Source organism: Carcharodon carcharias, chromosome 10, assembly GCF_017639515.1.
Source record: "Carcharodon carcharias isolate sCarCar2 chromosome 10, sCarCar2.pri, whole genome shotgun sequence".
NCBI classification, from domain to species: Eukaryota; Metazoa; Chordata; class Chondrichthyes; order Lamniformes; family Lamnidae; genus Carcharodon; species Carcharodon carcharias.
In genome coordinates this window covers 46966325-46992810 of record NC_054476.1, presented here as the reverse complement: position 1 = coordinate 46992810, position 26486 = coordinate 46966325, and the positions used below count along the sequence as shown (strand labels likewise).

At 41.7% G+C, this 26486-nt stretch overlaps 1 protein-coding gene across 1 annotated transcript in view; it reads left to right on the top strand.

Moving 5' to 3' along the window:
• trim66 (tripartite motif containing 66) overlaps positions 1–17603 on the top strand; it is a 257603-nt gene extending 240000 nt beyond the window's left edge. The window contains exons 15-19 of the mRNA XM_041196519.1: positions 1018–1337; positions 5599–5731; positions 6232–6306; positions 14414–14566; positions 15715–17603. Of these exons, the coding sequence (XP_041052453.1) occupies positions 1018–1337; positions 5599–5731; positions 6232–6306; positions 14414–14566; positions 15715–15966 (933 nt within the window). The 3' untranslated portion in view covers positions 15967–17603. The remainder of the gene's footprint in view (positions 1–1017; positions 1338–5598; positions 5732–6231; positions 6307–14413; positions 14567–15714) is intronic.
• The last annotated feature ends 8883 nt before the right edge of the window (positions 17604–26486 follow it).

Here is a 26486-nt window from a genome sequence, read left to right as displayed (position 1 = left end):
CACTTGACAGCCAAGGATGTACTTTCTGAAGTGTGATCGCTGTTGTAGAGGTCACATGCTAGCCAATTTGCACACGGCAAGCCCATATACAATGACCATATAATCTGTTTTGTGATGTTGATTGAGAGATAAACATTGGATAGCAAACTAGGGATAATAACTCAGCTCTTCTTCAAAATAGTGCCATAGGATCTTTTATGCCCACTTGAAAGGGTGGATAGGGCCTCAGTTTAATATCTCACCTGAAAGATGGCATCAATGATGGTGCCCCCTCAGTACTGCACTGGGGTATTAGCCTAAATTGTGACGCTCAATTCCTGGATTGGGACTTAAACCCACAACCTTCTGACTCGGAGGCAAGAGGGCAGCCAACTGAGCCAAGACTGATGAGGAACAAGAAAATAAATTGACACCCCCTTGCAATATAATAAATTCTTCAGTTCCAATAAATTGAACCTCCTATCAACTGCCCCATTTACCATGTCACTTAAGTTTTATTATTTCTTTCCATGACTGATGAAGTCACTTTGGTATTATCAGTTATCACTGTGAATGTAATGATTAATGGCTGGAACAATTGTTTTGTGGAGATGCTGCAATTACTGTTAGGGAGGGGAAAGTCACTGTTATAAGTTTGTGCCTGTCATAACTTTAGTTGCTCTCATAAGTGGTTTGATTGTCTTCCCTTTATTAGGGACTCATGCTCCCCTGTGTCTACTTGCACAATACCATAAGTCAGGGGTGTAACAATGTTAGCCCATTGTGATCTGAACTTTTGTGACATCTTACATTTCTTCATTTGTTAGATTTCTTCAATCTCGTGGAAGGCAAACTGAGTTAATACTTAATGAGGCAATACTTGATATAAATTGTTAAACTGTTTATTATTAAACATAATGACCATTGTCTGCATAGGTCTGTTTTATCTTACATCACAATAGAAATTATGGAATGTCATATTAACTCCTTTTCCTTAATTCATGATGTATATCAATTGTATCATTTTTCCTTTTAAAGAACATTACACTGGACAACACACTGACTCCACCAAACTCAAACCCCCCTCCATCCCAACAAAGTGAGCTGGATGACACACCAGTTACTTCTGACCTGCATCCTGATGTTGTAGCATCCCCATCTCCTTCAGAAAACAAACCTTCTGAAAATTCTGATGGAGGAACATCGCCTCTGACAACCCCAATTGTAGCAGGTGCTACCGACGACAATGAGGATTACTGTGCAGTCTGTTTGAATGGCGGCGAGCTGCTATGTTGTGATCGATGTCCGAAGGTGTTTCATCTTGGCTGCCATGTACCTTCTCTGCTGAGCTTCCCAATGTAAATCTAGATTTTCGTTACTATCAATGTTTTAATCTGTTAATTTATGGTACATTTATTGTGAGGTTGAGATGAAATTTTTTCAAATATTTTGGTCAAGGATCAAAAGGTACAGTAGGTCACAGATACCTACATTGATCATACTATTTAAATACATAGCACTCTGACAACAGGTATTCTAAAATGCTGAGGAAAGTTGGAGATGGAAGGAAAGAGCTGTGGTTAATTTTGTTTAGATCTGGAATTAAAAAGAACTTGGAATATGTCTGCCAGGGTTAGTGTTAGAATCCTATTTCCTGCCCCCAAAGCGAAAACTCAGCCCTTCATCTGGATTTGGTGATTTATCTACTTTCAAAGATGCTGAACCCCTTTAATATTTCCACTCTGTTTATCTCATTCAATGGTTCACACTCCTCCTCCTTAGCTACAACATCTGCATTGTCCCCCTTTTATTTTGAAGAAGGACTCAAAGTATTCTTTAAGAATCATGTCCACATCTTCCACCTCCCCACACAGTTTACCTTTTGAGTCTCAAATAGACCCTACCTTTCCTTAGCTAGTCTCTTGAACTTTGTTTATAAATGTTTTCCTTCATTTTATTTGCCAATGTTTTTTCATGCCCCTCTTTGGTTCCCTAATTTTATTTTTATTTCCACCCTTGCACTTTCAATGTTTCCTGTAGTACTGAGCTCTCACGACATACGCTTCTGTTTTTTTTGCTTTATCCTACCCCGTATGTTCATTGACAAAGGGGCCAACCTAGATTTGGGAAGCCCACACTTTGTTTGTGGGAACATTTTTGTTCATTACCCTGTCTGTCTCCTCCTTGAAAACCTCCCACTGCTCTGAAACTGATTTACCTTTTAAACTATCTGTTTCCAGTTCAATTTTATCAAATCACATCTCAACTTATCAAAATTGGCTTTCCCCCAATGTAAAACTTCTACTCTTGATCTATTTTTGGCCTTTTCCACAATTACACTAAATGTAACTACATTATGATCACTACCACCAAATGCCCTGCCACTGATACCTCTCCCACCTGCCCATCTTCATTCATAGTTGTAAGGTTCTAGGAGTCATAGCACTTTTCCTAACTTTTTAAATTCTTCAATTAAAATCAGATTTTGCAGCCAGGCTATTGGGGACGTGGGGGGAGACCCTTTACAGGGCAGCTTGTGGCTGCTCCTGCATAAGACCATAAGATGTAGGAGCAGAAGTAGGCCATTCGGCCCATTGAGTCAGCTCCACCATTCATTGAGATCATGGCTGATCTGATAATTCTCAACTCCACTTGCCTGCCTTTTCCCCATAATCCTTGATTCACTTACTGATTAAAATCTGTCTATCTCAGCCTTGAATATACCTAACGATCCAACATCTACAGCCCTCTGCAGTAAAGAATTCCAAAGATTCACTACCCTCAGAGAAGAAATTCCTTCTCATCTCTGTCTTAAATGGGCAATCCCTTACTCTGAGGTTATGCCCTCTGGTCCTAGACTCTCCCACAAGGGAAAACAACCTGTCAGCATCTACCCTGTCAAGCCCCTTAAGAATCTTATATGTTTCAATAGGGTCACCCTTCATTCTTCTAAACTCCAATGAGTACAGGCCCAATCAACTCAACCTCCTTAAAAGAAAATCCGTCCAGACCCGGGATCAACCTAGTGAACCTTCCCTGGACTGCCTTCATGCCAGTATATCTTTCCTTAGATAAAGGGACCAAAACTGCTCATAATAGTCTAGATGTGGTCTAACCAGTGCCTTGTATAGTTTTAGCAAGACTTCCCTATTTTATACTCCATTCCCTTTGAACTAAAGGCCAACATTCCATTTGCCTTTCCTATTGCCTGCTGAACTTGTCTGCTAGTTTTTTTGAGTTTCATGCATGAGGACCCCCAAATGTCTCTCTGCTGCTGCTTTCTGCGGTCTTTCTCCATATAAATAATATTCAGCTCCTCTATTCTTCCTGCCAAAGTACATAACCTCACATTTTCCCAAATTAAATTCCATTTGCCAAGTTTTTTGCCCCCTCACTTAATCTGTCTATATCCCTCTGTAGATTCTTCGTGTCATCCTCACCACTTGCCTTCCCACCTATTTTTGTGTCATCTGCAAACTTGGCGATAGTACATTCACTATCATCTATATTTTTTAGACTACTCACTAAATTTCTTAGTTTAACCTGCTGCTCTAACTTAGAGAGAAAAATACTCATCAGCCAAGCACTGACATGTCCTGGGCTATCACTCCTTGATTTTTTTTTGTTGTTTTTAAATTTGCTGAATATATACTGCTGCCTCTGTTCAGGTCTGCTGTCTGTCCTGGGCATTCTCTCACTCAATACTCCTGCGACCTCCACTTGAATCCACACTCTCTCAGCCTTCTCTCCTACTTTATTTATGTCCCTTCTGCCTCTGCTCGAGTCTGCGCTTTCTCAGGTCCGCGATCTATTAGAGGTGCTTAAAATTTCCACTGATCAGTGAGACAGCGACTAGAGGCCATTAATTTAAGATCATAAAAAAGAATGTAGGGAAAGGTTAGAAGAATATTTTTAATTCTAAGGCATGTGGAATCAGAAATAATAGAGGAAGCATAATCCATAATAGCTTTAAAGGAGAAGTGAATAGGCAAATGAGAGTAAGTGAACAGCTCTTTCAGAGAATTAGCACAGGTACAATGAGCCAAATAGCCGCCTTTATGCTGTAAAATTGTCTAATTCTATGGTGTCTGTGCTGGAAGATAAAAGAGATAAAATGATGAAATTCAAAACAATTTATTACTATTTTCTGAATCATACCTAACTTTTTTCATAGTGTCATGTTGTGGTTTATTGATAACTCATACAAAATTGTATACGACAGAAACAAAGAACTCTGCTTAATTGTGAGATTATATATTTTCAAAAGTTAAGCAACTAGTGTAACATGACATCGCTGTGTTGTGTACCGTAATTCATATCTTCAGATCAGTGCAGCTGGATCTGATTTTGCAGATGTTTGTATCTTTCAGTTTATGTTCAAGCTTTACTTTAAGTGGACAAAAATTTCTTCTGCAGAGCAACTATAGTGCCTCAGTGTTGGAATACACATAGAATATTTTGGCTTGAGACCAAGTCAATATCAAGAACTTTAAGCCAAGTTCCCTTGTGTTGTAACCTTGTGCTGCAGTTTAGCAATGTAATGGGCCTTCCCCACTCCTGTCATGTACAAATCGATGACATAAAGAGAAACAAATAAGATTGATTCAGTATTGTGGGCTATATACAGATTTTCATTCCCATGAGGCCATAACAAAAATGTAATCCAAGGACTTTAGATGAGAAAATTTCTCCTGGTGGCTAGATTAGTGCCATCATCAACATAGAGGAACTATCTCCTGTCTCCACTATTCCATAAAAATTATGAAAACGTTTTAAAAGAATGTATTTGTGATTCTGCTCGAAAAACCGATCAGGAAATTGGCTCTCTCTCTTCACAAAACTGCAAATACATAGGAACCAGAGAGGAAATTTCCCCATTCTCCACATGAGCTAGGGAATTCAACAGCAGTTTTGGCGTAGCAATTAGCCTGAGAGTAGTTTTATTTTAAGTGAAGGAGCTTTTAAGATGCTGTTTCGCTTAATGAAAAAATCTACAGGTATATTAGTTTATAAATAGTGTTTTTGCAAAGCGTTTAAGAATTTTCTGAAGTTCAAGCCGCCTTGAGTATAAGTAGTAATATCAGGGCCTTTTAATGTTAATTATAATAAATTACAACTGATCATTTTCCCCTCTAATTTTCTCTCTTGAATCAGATTTAAGCTGGAATCCACTGGAACCATATTCCAACTTCCTTCTAGTACCTCATTCAAATGGTTTATTTCTATATAAGGCTAGATAGTGAATGTTTGCAAGTTATTCATTCATCCACTAAGGCATTAGAATCGAGCCTGATCCTGTCCACCCATCATCATCATCACCACCACCACACACACACACACACACCCCCCGTCCCCTCCAACCTCCAGACTTACTGTTGGATAGTAAATAGAACCATAATACCCAACCCCTCTAGCTCAGAAGCACCACTGTCACTGCCTTACATAATGTGAGAAATTGAACCTCAGATTAACTCCATTTTATGCTGGGACATCCCTTTAGCAATCAGGCAATAGAGGAGAGCCATTGTAACTGTTTTTTAAAAGTTCACTAATGATGAGACTTCTCTTTAAAATTTCTATCCAGTTATTCATGTGTGTATTGAAAACATTGATTTACAGGGGTGAGTGGTTGTGTACATTGTGTCGGGATGTAGTGATGCCAGAAGTGGAATATGATTGTGAAAATACACGGCATATCAATGAAAATCGGGGCATAAGAACATTACAGGGTCTATCCATCAGTGACCAAAGGGTGAGCAGCAGTACTTTAGTTCAGTACATAATGAACCAGTATTTGAAAATAATGCATTTTGAGGTGTATTGACATTTGCCTGTCATAGTGTAACTAATTTGATGTGAAGATGCTTAAAATAATGGTCAGGATACTTTTAGAAATGTTTTTGTTTGCTTTCTCTTGCTGTTGTATTTAGAAAGTTATTTATAATCTTCTCTAATTTTGTGCATTTCTAATACATTCTTCCAAAGTGTATGAAGCACAATATTCCTGTTCAGGGTCCTAAGCACTAAAGATAAGTGTTGTGCTGATATGTTCTTAAATAGAACATAAGAGTAGGGGCAATGCTCTCAATGTGAAGCATAATAACTCTTCAACTACCTTGTCCTTTAATATCCAGTATATTTAATATCTTATCTGAATTTTCCAAATAAAATGGAGACTAGTAATGTGTAAATGTATGTGCATGTTAAATCAAAAAAAACTTCTTTATTAACTGCAAACTCTATTGCCTGCAGAAATGTGAGAAGCTGGCATTGCACCTTTACTGCCATCCGCTAAGCCTGCCATTCCATGAGCCCGTCAGTCCACTGGTGAGCATAGCATGCTGTCAGTTGCTTTTACTTTTCATATAGAGGAGTGTGTGCAATGTTTGTCATGGGTGTCATGATATTATTAACACTTTGAGCAATGTATAGGCTATGATTCTATAATTTTATGAAATGTAAACAACTGGCTTTCTGCATTGAGGGTTATCACCAATATGGCTGCAGATAATTGCCTGGATCAAGTTGGTGCACTAATAATGGAACCTGCCATTAGTTGTCTACATATTGCTTCCAGTTGCCTAAATATTAGGCCAGTTTCACAGTTGAAGATATTAACTAGCACAGGATTTGTGCTGCTTAATGTACCTATTTTTAAGCTTAGATTTTAACTTGTGTAACAAGTCAACTGTAAATAGGTCACTGACCAGGAATCAATTAGATTTTGTGCAGTTGTGCTTTGACTGCTTTGTTACTAATTAGTATACAAAGTTGTGAGAGCTTCAAATTGATTGATAAGGATGTAACAGAGTGAAGTAGGAAAAGAGTAGAAGTATGGATTTCTAAAACAAGAATTTGGTAAGAATCAGAAGTAGGGGTAGGGGAGGAGGAAGTGCTAAATAGACTAAAATAAAAGCAAATGTTGTAAATACTGGGAGTAGGAAATAAAAATGGAAAATGCTGGAAAAACTCAGCAGCTCCGGCAGCGTCTGTGGAGAGAGAAACAGTTAACATTTTGAGTCTGTTTGACTCTTCAGAGCTAAAGAGAGGTAGAAATGTCATTTTTTTTACTATTTAAGAGGGAGTGTAGTAGTTGGAGCAAAATAGAAGGTCTGGGATAGGTGGGACCTCGAGATTTGATGAAGGTGTCATGGACATAAGACAAAAGAAGATGCTGATAGTGGTGTAAAGGTAAGAGCAGAATGTGTTAATAGCAGAACAAGGGTCAGCAGTCTGTGAAAGCAAAATATAAGAACAAGTGACAGATGGCCCTGTGTAAGGGGGGGGGGGGAGGGTGGGTAGGTGAGTGTTGGGGAAAAAAGTAGTTTAAGAAGGGGTCAAGATGGAGGAGGGAGTTCATGGTCGAAGTTGTTGAACTCAATGTTAAGTTCAGGAGGTTGTAAAGTGCCTAATTGGAAGATGAGGTACTGTTCCACCTGTTTTTGTTGGGCTTCACTGGAACATTGCAGCAGGCCAAAGATGTACATGTGGGGATGAAAGCAAGATGGTGAGTTGAAACGAAAAGCAACAGGAAGGTCTGGGTTATGCTTGTGGACTGAGCGAAGGTGTTCTGCAAAGTGGTCACCCAGTCTGTGTTTGGTCTCCCCAGTGCAGAGGATACCGCATTGGGAGCAGTGAATACAGTGGAGCAAATTGAAGGAGGTGCAAGTGAGCATTGCTTCACCTGAAGGGAGTGTTTGGGCCCTTGGACTATGAGGAGAGAGGATGTAACAGGGCAGGTGTTGAACCTTCTGTGATTGCATGGGTAGGTGCCGTGGATAGGGGAGGAGTTGGGGGTGATGGAGGAGTGGACCAGGTTGTCATGGAAGGAACTGTCCCTACAGAATGCTGACAGGGTGGGTGGGAGGGGAAGATGTTTGGTGGTGACATCGTGCTGGAGTTGGCGGAAGATGATCCTTTGAATGCGGAGGCTGGTGGTGTGAAAAGCGAGAAGAAGGGGGACCCTATCATGGTTCCGGGAGGGAGGGATGGGATGAGCGCAGAGGTGCAGGAGATGGATCGGACGCGGTTGAGGGCCCTATCAACCACAGTGGGGTGGGTGGGTACCCTCGGCTCGGGAAAAAGGAAGACCTGTCAGAAGTGCCATTTTGGAATGTGGCATCATTGGAACAGATGAGACGGAGACAGAGGAACTGAGAGAATGGGATGGAATCCTTACAGAAAACGGGGCATGAGGAGCTGTAGTCAAGATATCTGTGGGAGTCAGTGGGCTTGTAATGAGTATTGGTAGAGAGTCTACCCCTATAAATGGAGATAGAGAGGCCAAGGAAGGGAAGTGTCGGAGATGGTCTACGTGAAGGTGATAGAGAGGTGGAAATTGGAAGCAAAATCAATAAATCTTTCCAGGCCCAGATGAGAGCATGAAGCAGCACCAACACAGTCATCGATGTACCAGAAAAAGTGTTGTGGGATGGAGTCTGAGTAGGACTGGAAAAAAGAATGTTCCACATACCCCACAAAAAGACAGGCATAACTGGGGCCCATGTGCGTACCCATAGCCATACCTTTTACTTGGAGGAAGTGAGACAAGTTAAAGGAGAAATTGTTCAGTGAGAGGACAAGTTCAGCCAGGTAGAGTAGAGTGGTGGTGGATGGGGATTGTTTGGGCCTCTGTTCAAGGAAGAAGCAGAGAGCTCCTGCTCCGCACCCTCTTAAACAGTATAAAATTAATCACATTTCTACCTCTTTATCTTTGAAAAAATCATGTGGATTCGAAACGTTAAATCTGTTTCTCTCTCCACAGATGTACCAGACCTGCTGAGTTTTTTCCAGCATTTTCTGCTTTTATATTATATGCGCTTAATAGACTAGTTGATATCATGACAATCAAAAGTAGTAAAGTACGAAAAATTTGTGATGTCTTTAAAAGGCCTGTGGAATCTGTAATTGCTTTTAATAATGGCTTGGTGTTCGTAGCTTTCCCCTGACCACCTTCCTGAAGTTCCTTAAGATGTTTCTTACGTTAATGGGGCTATACTGATGCAAGTTGTTGTTGCTGTTCTGTTAATTTAAAGAAAAATTTTTATGGGATGATGTGATCATCACTGGCAAGACCAGTATTTGCTGCCCACCTTTGTCCTTGAGAAGTTTGTGGTAAGTAGTCGTCTTGGAACCACTGCAATCCATGTGACATGGGTATATCCACCATGCTATTAAGAAGAGAGTTCCTGGTTTTTTAACCTGGCAATGGTGAATGAATGGCAATCTATTTCCAAATCTGGATGGTGTGTGGCTTGGAGGGGAGCTTGCAGCTGGTGGTATTCCCATGTGTCTGCTGCCTTTGACTTTCTAGGTAGTAGAGGTCAGGGGTTTGGAAGATATTGTGGAAGGAGCTTTGGTGTATTACTGCAATGCATTGTTTATCTGGTACACACTGAAGATAGTGTTCCATTCGTGGAGGGAGTGAATGTTTTAAGGTGGTGGGTGTGGGTGCTGTTTAAGTGGGCTACTTTGTCTTGGATCATGTCAAGCTTCTTGAATGTTGTTGGAGCTACACTCATCCAGGCAAGTGGGGAGTATTCCATCACACTCCTGACTTGTGCCTTGTAGATGGTGGACAAGCTTTGGGAGTCAGAAGGTGAGTAACTTAATTCAGAATTACCAGCCTCTGACCTGCTCTTGTAGCAACAGTATTTACTTTAGATTGCAGTGTATAAGTTGAACTTTGAAGCCTCCAAAAATGGGGGTTGACTTATATGCTGAGTAGATAATGTGAACTGCCAATGTGGGTGTTTACCATTTTGAAACATGAAAAAAAACACTAATAATTATAAATTAATGTGGCATGGTTTATTGAATAAATTAATTGTGCAAGGATACCTTTAACTACAATCAGGTGGAGTCAATGGCATAGTGGTATTGTCGTTGGACTAGTAACCCAGAGACCCAGGGTAATGCTCTGGAGACCCGGGATGGTGAGAGTTGAATGCAATAATAAAAAAAATCTGGAATTAAAAATCTAATGATGACCATGGAACCATTGTTGTAAGAACCCATCTGGTTCAATAATGTCCTTTTAGGGAAGGAAATCTGTTGTCCCTACCTGGTCTGGCCTGTATGTGACTCCAGACCCACAGCAATGTGGTTGACTCTTAAATGCCCTCTGAAATGGCTTTGCAAGCCACTTAGTTGTAACAAACCACTACAAAGTCACAAAAAAATGAATGAAACCGGACGGAGCACCGGCATTGATCTAGGCACTGGAAACGACAACAGCAATCTCAACCCTGTCGACCCTGCAAAGTCGTCCTCCCTAACGTCTGGGGGATAGTGCCAAAATTTGGTGAGCTGTCTCACAGACTAGTCAAGCAATAGCCTGACATAGTCATCCTCATGGAATCATACCTTACAGGTAATGTCCCAGACACCACCATCACAATCCCTGGGTATGCCCTGTCCCACCAGCAGGACAGACCCAGCAGAGGTGGTGGTACAGTGGTATACGCCGGAAGGGAGTTGCCCTGGGAGTCCTCAACATTGACTCCAGACCTCATGAAGTCTCGTGGCATCAGGTCAAACATGGGCAAGGAAACCTCCTACTGATTACCATGTACCACCCTCCCTCAGCTGATGAATCAGTGCTCTTCCATGTTGAACAACACTTAGAGGAAGCACTACGGGTGGCAAGGGTGCAGAATGTACTATGGGTGAGGACTTCAATGTCCATCACCGAGTGGCTTGGTAGCACTACTACTGACCAAGCTAGCCAAGTCTTAAAGGAAATAGCTGCTAGACTGGTCTGCAGCAGGTGATGAGGGAACCAACAAGAGGGAAAAACATACTTGAGATCTCCTCGCCAACCTGCTTGCCACATATGCATCTGTCCATGACAGTATCGGTAGGAGTGACACACAGTCATTGTGGAGACGAAGTCCTGCCTTCACATTGAGGATACCCTCCCTCGTGTTGTGTGGCACTACCACCATGCTAAATGGGATAGATTTCAAACAGATGTAGCAACTCGAGACTGGGCATCCATGAGGCAATGTGGGCCATCAGCAGCAACAGAATTGTACTCGAACACAATATGTAACCTCATGGCCTGGCATATTCCCCACTCTACCATTACCATCAAGCCAGGGGATCAACCCTGGCTCAATGAAGAGTACAGGAGGGCATGCCAGGGGCAGCACCAAGTATACCTATAAATGAGGTGTCAACCTGGTGAAGCTGTAACACAGGACTAGTGTGCCAAACAGCATAAGCAGCAAGTGACTGACAGGGCCAAGCGATCCCACAGCCAATGGATCAGATCTAAGCTCTGCAGTCCTGCCACATCCAGTCTTGAATGTTGGTGGACAATAAACAACTCACAAGAGGAGGAGGCGCCACAAATATTCCCATCCTCAATGATGGAGGAGCCCAGTGCATCAGTGCAAAAGATGAGGCTGAAGCATTTGCTACAATCTTCAACCATAAGTGCCGAGTGAATGATCCATCTCAGCCTCCTCCAGATGTACCCAGCATCACAGATACAAGTCTTCAGCCAATTCAATTCACTCCTCATGATGTCAAGATACAGCTGAGGTCCCTTGGTAGTATCTGAGTGATCTTGGTCTTCTGTCACAGCACGAGGCTGTTTCATTCCATAAATCATTTACACCAACAAGCTGTTGGCCTATATTTTTGCTGGACTTAGGGTTTGAATTGGCCCATCTAAGTGCATATATATGCATTGCATTCCTAGTGGCAATGTAACCATTCTGATGATTTTCAAAGACCCATTACATTACATGCTTCTCAAGATTAGGCCAGTGACTGGTCCCTGTTCTCATGGCACATTTGGTCCTGGACATCATCTTCAGGGTGGATCCCTTTTGCTTCCATTGTCACACCAGTTTTTCACCATCAGCAAATTCTTTCACTGCAACATAGTTATTTGACGAGTTAGCAAATGTTACAGCTTTTAGCTTGGAAGCAGCTTCCTGGTTCATTCTTTTTGCTAGAGGAGTCATTTTTGTTTGTCACTCAACACACATGGTCTGCTCTGTGTGGGCATATCTGAAACTCCTGTACAACATCGATGCACTACAACCCGTATTGCCTTCTTGATCCAATGTGCGATCTTACAGTATAAGATAAGTAATACATGCATTTATAGGTGAAAAATTGAGGCTGACTACTAATGTGAGTAGAGCATGTCTTGTCTGAAAAAGGGAGGGTCTACTTTTACACCAAGTATATGGAAAAGCATTATTTTTGGTGCTGTAAAAATAGGGCTGTCTTTTACACCGGCTCGACCTATATGCCGCAATCTGATATATGGCTGGTCCCGTCAAGCTTTTGGTAAGTGGAAACCCCAAGAATGTTGATGGGAGATTTGTTGTAGGGTGTTATACAATTCGGTAAGTCTAAGGATGTCTTCGTAGTCATACGTAGGTTAACTGTAAGTCCTTATTGACCCTTAACAACTATTTACAAACATACAGTGAAGGGCACAAGCTGGGAACTGTCTCCATGCTTGCTGGTCCAACACTCGACTGACCCTGGGTGCGGGTCACTGTGTGGGCGGTGCTGTACTCAGTCCTACATTAATCCTATATGTGCCAGACCGTTATACTGCAGGACTTAGTGTTGGTAATGTTGTTGAATGTCAAGGGGAGATAGTTAGATTCTCTTTTGTTGAAGATGTTTATTGCCTGGCACATATGTGACGTGAATGGCACTTGCCACTTAGCCCAAGCCTGAATGTTGCCCACATCTTGCTGCATGTGGATATGGACTGCTTTAGTATCTGAGGAGTTGCAAATGGTGCTGAACATTGTGCAGTCATAAGCGAACATGATGATCGGATATTCCATTTTAATGATGTTTGTTGAGGATTAAATGTTAGCCAGTACACTGGGATAACTCCCCTGCTCTTAAAATAGTGTCATGAGATAGTTACGCCCAATTAAAAGAACAAATGGCAGCCTGAATTTAACTAACTTATCCAAAAGATGACACTCCCTCACTATTGGACTGAGATGTTCAACTATATTATGTGCTCAGGTCTCTCAAGTGGGGCTTAACCTTCTGACTCAGGCAAAAGTGCTATCGTTCAGCGAAGGCTAATATCTATTCAGTTTAATGTAGAACAAGGAAACTAAACCAAAAAATAACAGCACAGGAAGGAACAGTGATTTGTGGAAAATATGGAAGTTTTGAGCAAACTGTTTCTGGTAATTTGAAGGGTCCAGCTAAGGTGGCATAGATACTAAATGCATTTGAGATTTAAAGAAAATCAGTATAAATGGCTTGGATTTATATAAGGACAAAACATTGTGGATGTTGGACATTTGAAATAAATCCGGAAAATGCTGGAAATATTCAGCAGGTCAGGCAGCATCTGTGAAAAAAGAAAGATTAACCTTTCAAATCTGATCTAAAACTCTGTTTCTCTCTCCACAGATGCTGCCGCACCTGCTAAGTATTTCCAGCATTTTTTTATTTTATTTCAGGATTAGATTGAATCAGTTGATGAAGGAAGAGGGAATACAGGGAACTGGGAACGGGCTGGTGAATGTGATTCGGACTGTTGCTTGCAAGGAGGGCAAACACTGATGTGGGCATATAACATGTTGGGTGTGCTATGTAATGCAGAGTTGAATGTTTGAATTTGTGATTTCTGCCACAATGAGTTCCTATCTTGGTTGGCCTGTTGACATTCACCCGTAGGAGGCTACAGTAAACACATGCTTGAGACAGGTGGGATCTATCTTGCATACCCATCAAAGCCCTGGTATACAGAAGTAGAACCCTAGGAGCAACTTGTCAATTTGCTTGTTTGCTTCCCCCCTCCCACCCCCTCCCCCCAAAAAAGATAGCATTAATAAATAATGTGAAAGTAAACTATTCCAGCATTCTTGTAATTTTAGCATTTGACTTTCACAAAGAAGGTTAAATGTTCAGGACATTTTGATCTTTGATCCTAGCTACCTTGGTTTGGATGATCCTGCCAGTTCTTCTCCAGTGTACTGTACAAAAAAGAGATATAAAAGCTAATTGTGATTAGTTCTATTTGAATTGTGAACCCTACTGTCTGAACATGGCATATCATGGTGAGGGAAATGTAGAAGCCAGATACATAGTACCGCCCTTTCACTGAGAGTATGATGCGTAGTCCAGTGATGATTTTGGATAACTGCACTTCCCAATATGGTACTGGGATAATACAGATCAAGGAGCTTCAAGTGTGATGCCTCATGCAAGTTAGCTTTTCTCCTCAATATCCAGCGTTTACAGTGTTAAATTGCTTTTCAAGGGCTAGGAAGAGGAAAATCAGTCATGATTCCAACAAGTTAGGAGTGCTTAAATGAGGAAGTGAAAACAAAATATTCACATTTTAAAATACTTTAATTATTTTTGTTTAGGAATATATTTGCTTAAGTTTCTAATTTTTGTCACTTATTAATAAGCATTTCCTTTTATTTAGGCACGTCACTACTACCAGATTATCAAAAGGCCAATGGATCTTTCTACTGTCAGGGCGAAACTTCAAAAAAAGAGTCCCCTCCATTACTACACACCAGAAGAGTTTATTTCTGACATTCATCTTATGCTTCTGAATTGTGCAAAATTTAATTATGTGAGTAAGATTTACATAATATCTCTATGATACTGTTGTTGTCTGATTTTGTGGTTCTATCCCAGAACACTCCTCAATATTTGCTTCCTTCTACAAATATTTTAAAGCTGTGCCTTGATGTCACTTCACCATTATGGCTTGATTTATCTGATTCTTTTTCCTGTTCTTTGTGAAGACCTGCAAAATAGGTCTTGATCTTTCACTTGGGTCTCTGAAGTTAGATGATCTATTCACAGCAACCACTCCTCCATTACAACATGTTGCATACTTTGAACAATATGACTTTTAAAATTGACAAGTAGATGGAAATTGACAAAATTCTTGTCACAAGAATGTGGTTGCATAATTTCCTGATTTCCTGGAAGTACTGGGTAATGCATAATTGATAGCATTAGGCACCGACATAATTGCAAAGTCATGCACTCTTTTACTCCAGAAAGGCATTCCATTTTACTTTTTATAGAATGAAAAAAATTTTTGTAATGTATGATTCTTAAAGCTCTCTTTCCCAATTAAATCCTGAGACAATGGGGCCATCCCAGGATACCATGATGGTGAAATTATTTAGCTAGTTTTAGAACATGCTGGTGGTATTGTTACAAATCCTTGGGAGCCTGATAAGACCAAAATTCAATCGCAGTCAGCTGAGTTACCTGGGCTTGGAGGTGCAAGAAATCAGATGGCTCCCCCCACCCCCACCTCCTCCACACCAATCCGGATAGAAATTTGCAGCATTGGTAATATTATTCACAAGCTGCCTCCGTAAAAAGATTGGCTTATCCATCTCTTTAGTGGACTTAATCTGTCCAAATGTGTCTTTGAAAGGCTGTTGATTTTAGTGTCTATTGGGTTGAAGTGGATTGTTTGATACTGATGATGAACATCTCACTTAATGCATTGTATGACATTTTTATTTTCTATTTAATAAAAATAAATACTTTAATCTATTAGGGGAATCTAAAACTAGTTCATTCCTGATATTGCATTATGCAATTCCAAGTCTTAGATATAATAAACCAGATTTTGAATATTATTGGTTGGAAGGCATTGAGCACATGTTATAGAGAATGTTATGTTGAATTTTTGTGTGTATGTAAAACAGTTAAGTCTGGAATTTATCCATTTAATGTGCAATAATATTTTTATAGCCAGATTCAGAGGTGGCCCAAGCTGGGAGAAGCTTAGAAGCATGCTTTGATGAAAATCTAAAAGAAATCTATCCTGACAAGAGCTTGACAGGAACAACCCAGGAAGATTCTGATTTTGAAGAGATTGATAATGAAAGTGGCACGGTTACTATCAATGGATTTACTTGGCCAACAGAAGAAAAGGAGCATGTGAAGCCAAAGAGAAGACGTAGGCATGGTGGAAGCCACAGCCATAAGGACAATAGACTGTAAAAGGCATTCCCAGCCGAATGTATAAATGTGGTGAAATGTTGATTGATTTTTCTTTTTATTTTCTATTTTAGTAAGGAAATTGCCCTTTCATTCATTTTCTTTTTAAATTTGAGTTTTCTATGATTTTGAACCTCTCAGGAATGTGGATATCAGTTTCCCTGAAGTAAAACAGTAAATGACACTTACCAGTTCCTTTCATAGTTTGTTAGAAAGTGATTACACTGGATGAGATTGGATGTGGTGAATTATAGACCCATCTTTTGGGTGAAAGATTTGTAAACCTTGCCTAAGTTTGCATCACTGCTGGGCAAGAGAAGAGTTATAAAACAGCATTATTGCTGATATTCTCTGCAAGTTATGGACCATTACTCCAGTTAACTTAGCTGGTTAGCTTCTGATATATTTGTGGAATGAAGACAGTAAAATGATCTATTCCGTTTTTTGGCGTAATTGAAAGCCTGTGCAAGGGAAATTATATTCAGGATTGGATTTCCATTGGAGTCTCCAATTCTCAACTTCAACTTTGCTGGAAGATTTGAAGGGACCCTCTAAGAAATAGCATAAATGGTGAACCCCTGCAGAAATTTCACCCTCAGTTAGTAGAATGTGAGTTTTGTTTTTTAATGAAATATTTAACTTATGATATTCCTGTCAGGATATCATTTGGATTGTATCTTGTCCTGTAGTGAGTTCCTTGAGGAATATCAATTTGTCTAATTTTCAGTATTAATTGTTACAAATTAGAACAAGACATGTTGCCTCCCTGAGTGTAGTGGTGGTTGAATCACTATTGGTATATTTTGGGATGGATTTTATTTTTCTATTAACTGTTGAAGAGAAGCTTGTCAACTGCACATTTTTTAAATTCAGTTTGTTGTTAATCTGCAGAGATTTTGATTGTAAAGCTTTTATGAATTTTATTGGTTCACAAATGCTCAAATTGTCAACCACTGAATTGCTGTCAGAGGCCGCTGCCCACAGTGTGTTATACAACCCTGTTTTTGAACATTTTATGTATTGATTTGAAAGGAAAACGATGGTGAGGGGGTGAGAAACACTCAGGAGGAGCTATTTGTGCAGGTAATTGTATGATTAGGTTATTGTCATGATTGTTTATCCCTGGTCTAAGGGAGCATTTTGACTTGTATGAGCTATTTTACCTCATAGAAAAGAACTGAGGAGCAATGCTGGCAGTTTATCATGTGACCTTCTAGAGTGAGATGAAGGCCACCAGCATGATGGCCTGAGGCTAGTTCTTTAAAATGAAGGCAGTATTAGTCTTAGGTTCATCATTGTCAAGAGCAAAATAGCCATACATGTCCAACTCAATACCATTATTTGAATGTGAGACTTTCTATTAGATTACTGTTAAAGTAATGGGAGGAAAAATTGTTGTAAAATAAATACAAGAGCAGTACTTATTTGACAAATATAGAATAGAAATGTCTTCACTGTTATTGCTGTTAATGCTGATTGCCCACCCTTCAATGAAAATTAAGCATTTAAACATTGTACAAGACAGATGCATAAATTGTCAGCAGGTTATAAGTAAATTGTAAAAGTACTGTGTTCAATCCATTCTTATTACTACTATAATAAAGCCTGTTAACATAGCTGAATAAAGTTTTTAAAAATCACCATTATTTTGAATGTGTACATTTCGGAAGTTATTAAATATAAAGGCTGAGAAATTCAGGAGCATCTCATTTTGGACATTCGGGCGGCATAGGGTAATGTGAAGAACATATCCTTTTATTTCTGTTAGACTGTAGGTTAAAATTACAATGGCTACAGTTTGAAGGACATGTCCACTGGAACAGTGTGAGGAATATATACAATCTTGCTGTCCTGGAACAGAGTGTGCCATGAAAGACAGAATGGTGCTGAGGAAAAGTCTAGTCTAATGGGGAACTGCCTGGCAACAATGTTTTAATTGGCTCCTGACCAGATGACCAGGGTTTGTGTGAGGGCAGTGCAGCAGAATAGCTCCTAGCCTGAAAGAAAAAAGACCTAAAACCCCTCTCTCCTATGTGTGTAAGATTCCAGTAATTCTACAATAATAGCTAGCTGGCTTTTTCTCCTCATAATTCTATAACCTGCTCTCTATCTATAAACTCCTGTCAAGAGGCAAAGGAGAAAATCACTGTTGGAGACATTGAAAGGCAAGTGCTCAGGCAGTGAACTAAATGCTGAAGGTGCTGGAAGACCACCTGACAAAGAACTGGAAGGAATTTGGAAGACATCAATTAAAATCAACCCATCGAATCTTGTGCTATTGAACTGTTCTATCCCACCCTTAAAATCCATGTTTTTGTCTGTCTTATGTGTCTTGTATGTGTGTGTATATGGGGATTTAAGAAGGGGTAGAGTTTAGGTTATAGAGTTAGAAGTTAGCTGTTCATATTTCTTCCTTTTGCCACTGGTTAAAGACAATTTGTTCAATAAATAGTTATTTAGTTTACAAACCTGGTGCTGGTATTCTATTAACCTATATTAAACAATTAGGTGGGTTGATCAAACTTTTTCACATTTGTCGCGGCTTGATATTGCATCACACTATCCCCAGTGAGTCGTGACAGTAAGTATCCTGTAAGTCTCCCAATGGTCAGGTTCAAGGCTCCTGAAATATTGGATCTCTAACCTCATTGCTGTAGATCTGACAAAGAGAAATGTTCTGTTGATGAAATTCTAAGGAAGGATGAAGAATAAATGTCAGTGGCACTCAGGCCAGTCAGGTCATGGGCTGGGGTAGGGAGATCAGGAACTGGGACTGATGGGGAGGATTGGGGAGTGATGGCAATGGGAGGCTGTGTGGGGAAAGTTGGGAGCAGCATTCTGTTTCTTTTAATATGGACTTCACTCATCTTACCTTGTGGCTCAGTTGGTTTAGCCAAAGGGTAGCTGAAGTGCAGAGATTTCACCCCATCTTTTGAGTTAGATAATCAATCAGAATGAGAGCAATGCTGTTACCTGCTTGTAGGGAAGAGTAATGTTAATCGGGGTTCCTGCTCCTTATTATTTAGTGATGGAGGTATATGTATGTGGACTTGACGTGATGACCAGATTGGCTCAGCTAGGATACATCATAGTTGAATGGCCTGCTTAACCTATGGAGCTAAATTGAGCCTTGTGGCACTGATTTTTGTGATGCTATACAGTCATGAAAGGATTAAAAATGGGAGTTGAAAATACTTGTGCACACTTCCAAGGAGAAGTGAGCATTGGACACCATCTTGGTAAAGGACAAACAAGAAACACTTTGCCGACATCATTTGCAAATAAGGGGCTGAATGCCTGCTTCTGGTTCCTGCTGCAACTTTGACTCAGATTGTCAGCATCAGTATGGATAGCCTCTGGAAAAGAATGACTCTAAACACCACTTAAGTGCTTGCCTTTTTCAATTTTTACTTATCATCATCACCAACTCTCCCAATCACAAGTTCACCAACCCCTCTCCTGGCAACAACCTACAGACCACCCCCAATAAACAGCACTCCCAACCTCCCCAGCAATGCTCTGGAGGCCAATGATCTTCCTATCTGATCACCAACAGCATTCCAAAACCCACCCCATGCAACAGTAATCCTAGGTCAACCTTCCTACTCTTTCCCCTACCAAACCTTGATCTCAGACTGCACCCACCCGTTCCTTCTCCGACCCCTGCAATCCAACCCAATCACATCACTGGAAACTGGCTGTGGTGGGAGAATGAACACTGTCATCCTGAGAGAGAGAGGACAGCAGATTTGTGCTCCATGGAACACTGCCACTACCCTGATGTAGCACCTCTGCAATCCAAGTAATCTGTTGGAAGACTGACCAATTGCTTGACTGCTGTCGCACCTCCATCAACACCTGGTTGGATCTGCAAGTATTCTCACTAAGTCAACACTGCTTCCTCACTGGAACATGCAGGCTTCAAACTCCCAGGCAAAACCTTGCGTCAAGTTGGAGCCAGACTCCTCTGCTGCATGAGAATTACGCCAGACTTCTGGTGGGCCTGTGCCCATGCCCATCAGCCTTTTTCATCAACCGCCCATCAAAGTCCTCTACAGCAGCACTCTGTGCAATCTTTTGGGAGCTAGCATCTGTATGAACCTGTTCCCCCACCCTAACTAACCATGTGCAGATTCCATCTCTGCTATCCTCTAAAGGATGTACAATCCAGTATCTGAGCTGCAGGTTGCTATTTCATGGCCAAGTGAGATTATCAATCTCTTGTTCCTCTTGGACTTCACATTCCCACATCACTGCCTATCCAAGCATCTGAAAGTGGGATGGAATATTCCCCACCTACTGGGATAAGTGCAACTCCAACAAACACTCAAGAAGCTGAACACCATCCAGGATAAAACAGCCCACTTGATCAATACCCCTTCCACCACTTTAAGATTCACTCTCTCCACCACTGGCGCACACTGGCAGCAGTATGTATCATTTAAAAGATGCACTGCAACAAATTGCCAAGACTCCTTCAACAGCATCTTCTAAACCCGTGACATCTACCTTATAGAAATAGAAGGGCAGCAGATGTTTGGAAACACCACCATCTGCAAGCTACCCTTCAAGTCATATACCATCCTAAATTGAAACTATATTGCCATTCTGTCACAGCACCTACACCATAGACTACAATGGTTCAAGATGGCAGCTCAGCACCACCCACTGATCTAAGGGCAATTAGGAATGGGCAATAAATGTTTTGCTAACAACACGCACATTGAATTAATATTTAAAAAATGAAAGCATAAATGTATAAGGGTAGGGTATGTAAGCAAAAGGTATATGTTTAACGCTATTTGCAGTTTGTAAATCAGAAGAGATTGCGGAATGAGGGTCAAGTGGGATCTGAATGGGTGAATATTACGTCATCTGTTGTTTCAACCTCATTGTTGGCCACAGCCCTTAATTGCGGTTGCATCAATGATTGCCAGTACTATCTACTCTATCAGGGTGAGGACATGTAGCTGTGGTTGTCCTCCACGGGTTAAGTGTTGCTGTCTGTAGTTTGTGCTACCTTGTCCTCCAAGAGTGAGGGAAGTGATCTGGCTGTCATATTTGAACAGCTGCCAGTATGTGCAAACTGACGTGGGTGTGAGTCTTGCAGCAGTGCTGAGTGAATGAGGATGAGGTGAGGCTATGAATGTAAGGCATGAGACATGTTGATAGAGAACGTTGGTCGATGAGTCAAGAGGGATAATGATTGGAGCAGTGCGAGAGGCTAGTGGTTCATTTGTAATGATATGAGATTTGAAGATGCATTCACTGACCTTGATCACTTGTGAGAAGTCATTGCATTTCTTTCTGCACTGTATCCAGGTCCTCAGCTCTACATTGCTTGCATTGATAGCAATGGTTAGCTTCTCCCTTTTGCCTTCTCTAATTTGTCTGAAGGGCCTCCTGGCTCCTGTGGGTAGAGAACCCCTCCCCTCCTGTCTCCCTTCTGTTAAGGGCTTCATTGCTGCATCTTGGCTCATGCACTCTCTCCCCTGCATCATTTTCACTCTTCCTGTTCAAAATATCTTCTGCAACCAGTTCCAGCATCTGCTGCAGCCACGTGTACACCTCCCCTTAATGAGTATGGGTTGACTGTAAGTAATGCAGACTAGCTTTAAGTGGTGCCAGGTCCTCACAAAATTGCCCCGCCCACCCAGTGAACTGCTGAGGCATGCAGCTATTCAGTGGCTTGTTTAACATTGGTCTATTTTTGGGCCTAATCCAATTGTTTCCCACATATGTGGGAAAATACGTGACTGAGGACAGGATTGGAGTTGATTATAATACGCCAGTAAGGCTAAACATTGTGCCTCCATTTACTGACTAGGTTCAACACATGAAGAGTAATCACTTGGCTGAAAAAAACTTGCAGTCAGGTGAAGAGCAGTGTGTAAATCTAGTTTCTCAGGATTGGTTGTGCACTCCCTTCGGTACCTGCCCTTGTTGGGAGATAGCTGGATTGTGCTTGAATCTCTCTCTCCCCTTAATGTTGAATGTATTTTTCACTTTTTTGTTGCACAGTGGTTCCTGCAAATATGAAAAATGGTAATTGAAATAGGTGAGTAGGAAAAAAGTCCTATAAAAATGCAAAAAAAAAAGCTTACAAAGCGAAATAGAGAAATAGCCTAACAATTTTTAAAATTAATTTTATGGGATGTCATCATTGCTGGCTAGGCCATCAGTTATTGCCCATCCCAAATTGCTCTTCAGAAGGTGGTGGGGAGCTGCCGCCTTGAACCGCTGCAGTCCCTGTGGTGTAGGTACACCCATAGTGCTGTTAAGAATTGAGGTCCAGGATTTGGATCCAGCAACAGTGAAGGAAAGGTGATATAGTTCCAAGTCAGGATGGTGAGTGGCTTGGAGGGGAACTTCCAGGTGGTGGTATTCTCATGTACCTGCTACCTTTGTCCTTCTAGATAGTATTGGCCATAGGTTTGGAAGGTGCTGTTTAAGGGGTCTTCTGCAGTGCATCTTGAGAATGGTACACGCTGCTGCCACTGTTCGTTAGTGGTGGAAGGAGTGAATGTTTGTGGATGTGGTGCCAATCAAGCGGGCTACTTTGCCCTGGTTGGTGTTGAGCTTCTTGAGTGTTGTGGGACCTGCACTCATCCAGGCAAGTGGAAAGTATTCCATCACACTCCTAACTTTTGCCTTATAGATGGTGGACAGGCTTTGGGGAATCAGGAGGTGAGTTTCTCGCCGCAGGACTCCTAGCCTCTGACCTGCTCTTGCAGCCACAGTATTTATATGGCTAGTCCAGTTCAGTTTCTGGTCAATGGAAATTGACAATGGGGAATTCAGCAATGGTAATGCTATTGAAAGTCAAGAGGTGATAGTTAGATTCTGTCTTTTTGGAGATGTTCATTGCCTTGCACCTGTGTGGCACGAATGTTACTTGCCACTTGTCAGCTCAAGCCTGGCTATTGTCCAGACCTTGCTGCATTTGAACATGGACTGCTTCAGTATCTGAGGAGTCACAAATGGAGCTGAACTTTTTGCAATTATCAGCGAACATTCCCACTTCTGACCTTATGATGGAAGGATGGTTGTTGATGAAGCAGCTGAAGATGATTGGGCCTTGGACACTACCCTGAGGAACTCCTGCAGTGATGTCCTGGAACTAAGATGATTGACCTCCAACACCCACAACCACCTTCCTTTTGTATTAGGTATGACTCCAACCAGTGGAGAGTTTTACCTCTGATTCCAATTGATTTGCTTGGGCTCTTTGATGCCACATTCGGTAAAATGCTGCCTTGATGTCAAGAGCGTTCACTCTCACCTCGCCTCTGGAGTTCAGCAATTTTGTCCATGTTTGAACCCAGACTATAATGAGGTCAGGAGCTAAGTGACCCTGGCAGCACCCAAACTGGATGTCATGAGCAGGTTATTGCTAAGCAAATGGCACTTGATAGCACTGTTGATGACTCTTTCCATCACTTTACTGATGATTGAAAGTAGACTGATGGGCTGATAATTAGCCAGATTGGATTTGTCCTTTTTGTGTACAGGACATACCTGGGCAATTTTCCACATTACCACATATATGCCAGTGTTGTAGCTGTACTGGAACAGCTTGGTTAAGGACCCAGGAAGTTCTGCAACACGTGCCTTCAGTACAATTGTCAGAATATTGTCAGGGCCCATAGCCTTTGTGGTATCCAATGCCTTCAGCCATTTCTTGATATCATGTGGAGCAAATGGAATTGGCTGAGGACCGGTATCCGTGATGTTGGGAACCTCTGGAGGAGGCCAAGATAGATCATCCATTCGGCACTTCTGGCTAAAGATGGTTGTGAATGCTTCAGCTTTGTTTTTTGCACTGATGTGCTGGGCTCCTCCATCATTGAGGATAGGGATATTTGTGGAGCCGCTGCCTCCAGTGAGTTGTTTAATTGTCCACCTCCATTCACAACTGGATGTGGCAGGACTGCAGAGCTTAGATCTGATTTGTTGGTTGTGGGATTGCTTAGCTCTATCAATTGTTGTTTATGCTGTATGCTGTTTACGCAAGTTGTCCCCTGTGTTGTAGCTTCACCAGGTTGACACCTCATTTTTAGGTATGCCTGGTGCTGCTCCTGGCATGCCCTCCTGCACTCTTCATTGAGCTAAGGTTAATCCCCTGGCTTGGTGGTAATGGTAGCGTGGGGGATATGCCGGGCTATGAGGTTACAGATTGAGGTTGAGTACAATTCCACTGCTATTGATGGTTCACAATGTTTCATGGTTGAGCTGCTAGATCTGTTCGAATTCTATCCCATTTACCATGGTGGTAGTGCCACACAACACAGAGAGCATCCTTAATGTGAAGACGGGACTTCATCTCCACAAGGACTGTGCAGTGAACACACCTACCAATGCTGCCATGGACAGATGCATCTGTGGCAGGCAAGTTGGTGAGAATGAGGTCAAGTATGTTTTTTCCCTCTTGTTGGTACCTTGGCTACCTGCTGCAGATTCCGTCTAGCAACAATATCCTTCAAAACTTGGCCAACTCAGTCTGTGGTGATGCTGCCAAGAAACTCTTGGCGATGGACATTGAAGTCCTCACCCAGAGTACATTCTGTGACCTTGCTACCCTCAGTGCTTTCTCCAAGTGGTGTTCAACATGGAGGAGTACTGATTCATCAGAAGGGAAGTATGTGGTAATTAGCAGGTGGTTTCCTTGCCCACGTTTGACCTGATGCCATGAGACTTCATAGAGTCTGGAAGCAATGTTAAGGATTCCCAGGGCAACTCCGTGACTGTATACCACTGTGCTGTCACTTCTGCTGGGTCTGTCCTGCCGATGCGACAGGACATACCCAGGGATGGTGATGGTGGTGCTTGGGACATGATCTGTAAGCTATGATTCCATGAGTATAACTATGTCAGGCTGTTGCTTGACCAGTCTGTGGGACAGTTCTCCCAATTTTGGCACAAGCCCCTAGATGTTAGTAAGGAAGACTTTGCAGGGCCAACAGGACTGGGTTTGCTGTTGTCGTTTCCAGTCCCTAGGTTGATGCCGGTGGTCTGTCCAGTTTCATTCCTTTTTATTGACTTTATAGCAGTTTGATATAACTGACTGGCTTGCTGAGCCATTTCAGAGGGCATTTAAGAATCAACCACATTACTATGAATCTGGAGTCACATGTACGCCAGACTAGTTGAGGACACAGATTTCCTTCCCTAAAGGACTTTAATGAACCAGATGGGCTTTTACGACAATTGACAATGATTTCATGGTCATCATTAGACTTTTAATTCCAGATTTCTTTTGACCTAGGTTCCCAAAGCATTACCCTGAGTTTCTGGATTACCAGTCCAGTGACACTACCACTACACAACCGCCTCCCCATTATATCCATTTTGTAGAAATGAAAAACCATGGACTGGTGTTGTACAGATCATGGCATCATTTATCAACACAGCTTTTACAGGAGATCACTGGTGGCATAGTTGTATATGTTTTAATATGCTTAGGAGAAGGTCGGGTGGTGGCACAGTGGGAACGCAAGTGCACAGGAGTAATTCTTAACTTTCTAGTGATGGTTTTGGTTTGGGCACTTATGCTGTACAGGTGGGATGGATCAACTGTGGATCAAATGCAGTGTATACTCAATGACTGCATAACATCGAACTGTCCACAGGAATGTGTTGTGGGATAACATCACCTGTCATCTGCTGCTGAAACCCTCAGCCATGCTTTTATTAGACTTGACTCTGATATTAAGAAACTGCTGAAGGCACTGGATACTGCACACCCTAGCCAAGTTGTTCCAATGCAGCTACGAAACTGGTATCAGACTGCTTCCATTCGACAATATGGAAAACCACCCAGGTGTGTCTTGCCCATAAAAAGCAGGACAAATCCAATCCGGCCAATTACCACTCATCAGCCTATTCTTGATCATCAGCAAAGATGGAAGGCATTGTCAACAATGCTATCAATCAACACTTACTCAGCAATAACCTACTCACTGACACTCAGTTTGGGTTCCAACAGAGCAACTCAGCTACTGACCTCATTGCAGCCTGATCCAAACATGGACAAAAGAGCTGAACTTGAGAAGCAAGGTGATTGCCCTTGACATCAAGGCAACATTTGACCAAGTGTGGCTTCAAGGGACCCTAGCAAAATTGAAGTCAATGTGAATCGGGGAAAAATCTCCACAAGTTGGAGTCATACCTAGCACAAAGGAAGATGGCTGTAGTTGGAGGTAAATCATCTCAGTTCCCAGACATAACTGCAGGAGTTCCTCAGGGTAGTGTCTTGGGCTGAACCATTTTCAGCTATTTCATCAATGACCTGCCTTCCATCATAAGGTCAGAAGTGGGGATGTTTACTTAATGATTTCACAATGTTCAGCGTCCTTCACGACTGCTCAGATACTGAAGCAGTCCCTGCCCATGTGCAGCAAGTCCTGGTCAACATTCAGGCTTGAGCTGATGTGTGGTGCAAGTATTACTTGCCACTCAAGTGCCAGGCAATGACCATTTCCAACAAGAGAGAATCTAACCATTGACATTGAATGGCATTACCA